We start from the raw sequence: 6,775 nt of genomic DNA, 5'->3' as shown, positions 1-6,775 counted from the left end.
CGACCTGCCCCGTTTCAGAGGTACCGCCCACACACACACTAACCCTCCTGTAAAGGAGGGGAGCACAACAGAGGCATCTGCCTACCAGTCCTCAGCTGCCTACCATAATAGTGGAGGAGGAATTGTATTGTTTGGTCAAAGTATTTGTTCATTCATGATCTCCTATTTTGCGATATGCGTGTTTTGTTCAACCAAAGCACCATCTTTACCCACGTTGTAGAAACAAACAAGTGAGTTGAAATCCACTGAAGCACCTGATTGGTTGTCCTTAGCAGTGGCACGACGGTCGGGTAGGAACACGGAAGTCTCATTTCAAAATAACGATGGAAATATGGCTGTTTTAGGAATTCAATTCGGCCCGGGAACCAGACGAATCTGCAAGCTCATGTTTTGTTTACTCTGGCATATGCTGCCGGCCCTCCTCCCGTTCAGACAGACCTGGCCCGGGTCCGGCCAATCATCCATTCATGGCTTTGATTGTGTCCCCACAAAGAAGACAACACCCGATTCAACACAACACGTTTTTTCGGGAGAAAGCTTCGAAGCACAGTGATCCGTCCCCGGCCTGAGATACGCCCAGTCACTCCCCCGTTGTGTCGGCTCCCCCAGGTGACGTGAGCGGGCTCCAGATGCCCTTCCTATCCGGCTCCCCCAGAGGGGGCCCCCAGGGGGGGCCGGGGGCCGGCGGGCCGGAGCTGACGGCCACCACCGTCATGTGGGTGGTGCTGCCCCTCCTGCTGCTCCTCCTCCTGCTGGTCTCGGCTCTGCTCTACACCTCCCACCGGAGGCGCTGGCTCCCCCTGCAGTGCAAGGTGTGTACTGCAGACGCAGGCAAACACACTCACACATACACACGGGTGATGTGATTAATCCTTATCGCACATAACTCGTAATATCTGATCTCTGAATCGGGGTCAAATTTGTATTACTTATGCATCCAACGCACATACTTGAACTTATATCTATTAAATTCAACGTTAATGATATTGTCGTCCTCAGTTCTTAGTACTTTTGTACTATTATTGACACGCCGAGTATTCTGAGTGTTCAATCTTGTCCCGTGTTCCCCCCCGCAGGCCCAGTGTCTGAACAACCGGCTGTTCTCCGGGCTCGGCCCGCGGAGCGGCCTGGCCTCGCCCTCCTCCCCGGAGGACCAGGCCCTGTCCCCGCCGGCGCGGCCCGGCCAGAACAACCACCCCCGGGTGCTGCGCATCGCGGAGCCCGAGCCGCGCTTCAGCGGCTACTACAGCATGAAGGCCAGCAACCTCAACAACAACCTCAACCAGGACGCCTTCTACAGCACGCCGTGACCCCGCACGCCCACACACACACCAGTACACACCCCATACACACACACACACACACGCACGCGCACATGCACACAGACACACACAATATTATCCTCAAGTATTCAGAAAGATGCAGATGGTTACATCCACAGAACTTGTATGCCACACACTTTGACATTTAGAGGAAAGAGTGAAGGAGATGAAGATAGGGTAAGGTTGTTGCAAAACTGTTAGGCTGTCACATGACATACATGTACACACGTACGCATATATTACACACACGTGCTATAAAACGGCGATCCAATATGGCGACCGATGATTGGGTCTGAGGAGCATAATCCAATGATACGCTTAGCAGTGGAGATGTCTAGATCTATCGGGGTCTGCCACACTAGATTAATTTCTGACGAGGATAAGAAAATGATCTGGTGTTAATAACCAATTATTAACCAACGACAATGTACACTGGTCTTTTTCTCGTTGTCCTGATTGAAAAAAAAAGTCTATTTTGGTATATCCTATGCCTATAACGCACATAAACACGCAGACATGCATGGACCACACCACCCACCTAGGATACCAGTACTCGATAACAACCACACCTGTCTATGGCTGACCAGCACATCATTATCGACGCCCACACCCAAGCCTGATCAGTCAAGGAGCAGGAAATACGCCGTGGAAATGTGACTCAGTGGGCCTGACACCATGAATACTTCAGCTGAGATAAAACACATCTTTAAACTCTCCTTGTGGACCTCACAGAGCTTGTTTCCCCCACCCCTCCACCCCCAACTTTCGAAAATTCACCATTTTGTCATCGTCAAGGAAAGAAGCCGGTCGTCAAGCCCAACGCTATAGAAGAAAGCACGGACGGACGGACGGACAGACACCCCCTTGCTTGTAAATTAAACAGTGGGCGAATGGACCCAGATGAAAGGTGATGGCGGGAAACGAGAGGGGCCCAGCGTGGAGAGACGGAGAGGGCTAGAGATGGAGTGGTGGACTGTGTGCCTGTCCACTGCCTCTCTGCAGCCTCAAAAAAATGGTATTCTTGTAATCGTTTTTGTTTTTTTCTGAAGGGCTCCTTTTATTAGAGACCAACAGTGATATCGCTAACCAACCCCCCCCCTCGCCCCCTTCACCGGAATACTCCATGATGTGCCCTTGGCCGGTGGAGGTGTGATGGGGAGCGCTGGTCATTAACTCAAGCACTCCCATTCTATTGACTTTATACATACACATACATTCACTCTTTACACAAACCACAACGCATGACCGTAGCGGCTGGTTTAGCCTGGCAGGGCCTATAGGCTTGTGACGGATGTGACGAGGCTACGTCATCACGTAGACATACCGTAATATCTAAAGATGAGCTGGTTGTCCTTCCGGAATCTGTCAAAAATATGAATTGGTGGAGTCCCTCATGTCTTGTATGATTTGGCCTCTTGAGCCAAAGCCAAACATTGAGCAATGTCCAACTTCCTCTGGCCCACGATGACTACGACTATTCCCATTTATTTGGGGTTTAGGGCTGTTTTTTTTTTTTTAACCTGTTTTTTAGAATGATTTATGTCTCAATTACGAGATTGAATCACTCTTGCTTAACTTGACGATGGAGTTCCCCCAATCCGGCTAGGAATGAGCCCGTACGTAGAAGCGTCCTAGCACGCCACTGGACGGCCCAGCGACCACAGGGGCTCCGGTGTTGTGTTGTGTTTTTAGGTGACCTGTTTGCGTAGATTACGTATTTATCCCCAGAGAACGAGTTGAGCCGTTCCAGACGTTGACATCTTCAGTCCTCTTGGCCCTCGGTGTGAACCCACGGTGTCCCCATAGAATTGTTATACGCCTGAGTCCAGGAAACGGGCGTGTCAGTGATTGATTGCACTTAGAAAGTATTGTTTTTCTCTCTAGCAGATATATTGAAATTGGGACAAGACAATGGTCAGGGTTATGCCTCTGAGTGTTGTGACACAGATGTAAAGTGGTTTTGTTACTGTGTAGGACTGGAGTGAGTTCACTTTAACTGTTCAATGAGTTTATCGTGTAAATATAGATATTGTGTATTTTTGGCCTGATAATCAAGCACTTTGTCAAGTGTTTGCCAGTCAAATGAAAATTATTTACTTTTTCAATTAAGAAATAGGCCCACAAATTTACGCCAAACATTATTTAATTTGACGAAAATCCCCTTTCGAGATAAAAAAAAAATGATATTGGTTTGATATTGTATACACGTTTCCTTAATGGGTAATTCTCTTTTCTATCTACAAGTCAAATTATTTACAAAATACTGATGAATACAAGCGCCCTTGTTTAATACTCAACCTACAAAAGTTCAGAAATACAGAAGGGAATCTGTAACGGTTTCTCGCCGGAGAAGAAGACATGGTCTATTGAATTCATGATAGTCGCAGTATTTTATGTCAGTCCCAAGGCTACTGGTCCAGAAGCTCTGACCTCATTTGCCTCGTTTCACAGGCTTTGTTTATTTGAAAAACTGAAACCACAAAAAAATATGAAGCGCAGAGCTCCCAAGCTTCCAACCCGTTGAACTGCGGCAGCATCTGTGCTTGGTTGGTGCGGGTAATGGAAGCAGCATCAGTGGAGGTTGTCGTCCTAAGGGACAGCGTGCTGGCCATGTCGCTCTCACCTCCCACTTCCCACCCTGAAGGCGGTCCATGTCTACGTCATCTGTACGCGAGGACTCTGTACGGGTAATTGTTCTTATAGCTATTGAGTGGTTATGGCGGTCACATGGCGTGTTGAACACCATCAGGAAGATGACACACCATGACATCCATTCTAGTGACGTTAGCTAACGTGCAGTGATCCTGATGCACAGGGTCACTCACAAGGCGTTTGGCCATTTCGGAGCAATCTACTGACCATACGAGGAATGCTGACTTGGTACCAGATTGACGTTTGAGATAAATGAACTCTTGCACACAGCGGTCTAATATAAAAAGCGGTCTCCGACTGCTGTCAAAACAGTCTATCTGGCTTGGGCTAGTATGCCATCCTGTTCCATGATGTGATTTATAACCCCACGGTGAAAGAGCCAATGGGATGAGCTCCCTGAATGGAAACGCTTGGGACAATAGTTGACAGGCTGCATGGGTATGATGAGCAATTGGAAACTTAGTCCTTATGTCCTGTGTGGTGCACCATATACTATTGCCTCAACTAAAATCCATGACTTTGTTGACATAACTCTGTAAAAGTCCTCGGGTGTAATATTGTCATGGAGTGATAATACTCTAATACTTAAACAATGACTCTCTCTTACTCGCTCTCCCACTATCACTTTCAGTCCTCTTCATCACTGTCATTCAAATGTATAAAAGGAAGGCACAATTGGAATGCTAATTGCCATTTTACGAATGATTGGCTTGAAGTAATGCTTTTGTCCCGCAAATATTTTTATCAAGTCATATAATGTAATCACATTTGGTCCTTAGTGTCTTGTCAAAACATTTACATAATATTTCTCAAAGTGTCGTTTTAGATACTTCGTTTTAGAGTATACTTTTTTAAATACCCTGCCCCCCCCCTCTCCCAGCACAGGGACGAATAAGAATCAACCCTAACCAACAAATCTATTTAGAAGACAAAAACTACTTTTTTATTTATTGTGTTTATAATTTATTTGCTGACCGGTAACTGGAAGATGAATGAGGAAAAGAAGAAGAATGGGCTCCCCGTAATACTTGTTGTTATTGTATATTACCGAGAGTTCAATTTAAAAAATATATATACTTTTGTAGGACAAAAACCAGTGCCCAGTTGAGATGAATCAACAACAGTAGGGGTGGGTTCACCCAAACATTGTCCAATTAGAACCTCAGCTTTTTTTTTTCAAGGTAATATGACACAAATCCATGCGCAGTGAACAGAACTCTAAAGCTCATCTGATCCCCCCCCCCCCCCCCCCCCCTCCCAAGGGACTTCTGGTCAAAGAGGGCCGGGAGAAGTTTTAAATTATCTTTATTATTTTTCCTCGTTGTCTACACCGGAATCATTCAAACAAACACAATACCCACACGCCTCACCCTAAACACCCTGCACATACATTTACGATATTGTTTTCAAAGAGTACAACTAAAAGTGTTGGGATGACTTTATTTAATCATTCAATGCTATTGATACAGATGATAATGATGCATCGAAGACTCCTCAGCAGACAGCTCTTATTGCCCAAGGTAGTTCATGTATCATATGTTTTCTTTCTTTACAGCACTATAAATAAATGATTTGAAAGTTGAAGCGATGACGTCTGATTATTTATTTGATCCTACTTGTGTTTGGTTCAAACCCAAGCTTTGCTCTCCCATGCTGCCTTCCTTTGTTACACCACCTTTCGTTGCGTAACGCTATTTACCTTCATCCGCTACATGGAGGCCAGTTTACGCAGCCGACGCAAACAGCAAAACAGCCCAAAGAAAAGTCTCAAGATCAAATCACCAGCATTGGGGCAATTTCCCCATACTCGGATTTCCAGCGATTTCATTGACTTTATTATTATTAATAATCATAGCGTTGAATGAAGGCAAAAGTTTCTGAAAATGTTAACCTTTAATGCTGCGTGAAGCGGCCAAACAGCCCCACCCACCCCCAGCGCCCCCTCAGTTAATCCCTCTAAAGCCTGATCTTCTGATGCTGAATGCTTTGATAACCAACACACACACACACAATTACAGCATGTGATGGAGCACACACCACACACCACACACACACACACACAGCCTGATGCACAAAAACAGACACACACACTCACACACAATTACAGCATGCACATAAGCAGAATGACCTCACACACACACTCATACACAGTATCACGTTTACACACACATGCACACATGCACACACACATAGGCATGCACATGCACGCACACAGACACACGGCACGCACACACACGCAGAAAATAAATAAATACCTTCACGCTCACCCACACACACGTTCAAAACTGATCAGCGTCTCTCACTTACGCACACCTTCTCACACTTCACGGTCATTCGGGGAATGTCTGTAACTACTCACATGATTGCTCTATGACCCAGAAGCGCGGGGGCAGGCACGCATACGGCCCAGAGTGTAGAGGTTAGAATGATTCCTTCGGTTATGTGCGGGAAAAAAAATGCATTTCATGGAAATTGGAAGTGAACTGCAAATAACCCAATAGGCCTACACTGTCATTCATTCTAAACAGTTTTATTTTAGTTGGATCAAATGATTTTAGAATATAGCCTACTGTGGCGGCGTAAGGGGACGACCAGACGAGAGAGCCCAGGGTATTGTATGCTATTGTAACGTATATCACATGATATTACATTACATATTTAATTTCAAACCAAGACATTTGTACCTGCCATAAAAATGACAGAGAGGGAAATGCTGTTGGCTATGACGTTGAATGAAATTAAAGAAAGATCTGCCTCAAGCACAATTTAGGACTGACGTTTGCAGATAAATATCTAAACAA

The 6,775-nt window shown here is 45.7% G+C and overlaps 1 protein-coding gene across 1 annotated transcript in view; it reads left to right on the top strand.

Annotated features, from left to right (window-relative positions):
- crim1 (cysteine rich transmembrane BMP regulator 1 (chordin-like)) overlaps nt 1–3,373 on the top strand; it is a 90,693-nt gene extending 87,320 nt beyond the window's left edge. The window contains exons 21-22 of the mRNA XM_030357131.1: nt 571–812; nt 1,077–3,373. Of these exons, the coding sequence (XP_030212991.1) occupies nt 571–812; nt 1,077–1,310 (476 nt within the window). The 3' untranslated portion in view covers nt 1,311–3,373. The remainder of the gene's footprint in view (nt 1–570; nt 813–1,076) is intronic.
- The last annotated feature ends 3,402 nt before the right edge of the window (nt 3,374–6,775 follow it).

Source organism: Gadus morhua, chromosome 5, assembly GCF_902167405.1.
Source record: "Gadus morhua chromosome 5, gadMor3.0, whole genome shotgun sequence".
Lineage (NCBI taxonomy): Eukaryota > Metazoa > Chordata > Actinopteri > Gadiformes > Gadidae > Gadus > Gadus morhua.
The sequence above is the reverse complement of the archived record's forward strand: the minus strand, read 5'-3'. Positions and strand labels throughout refer to the sequence as shown.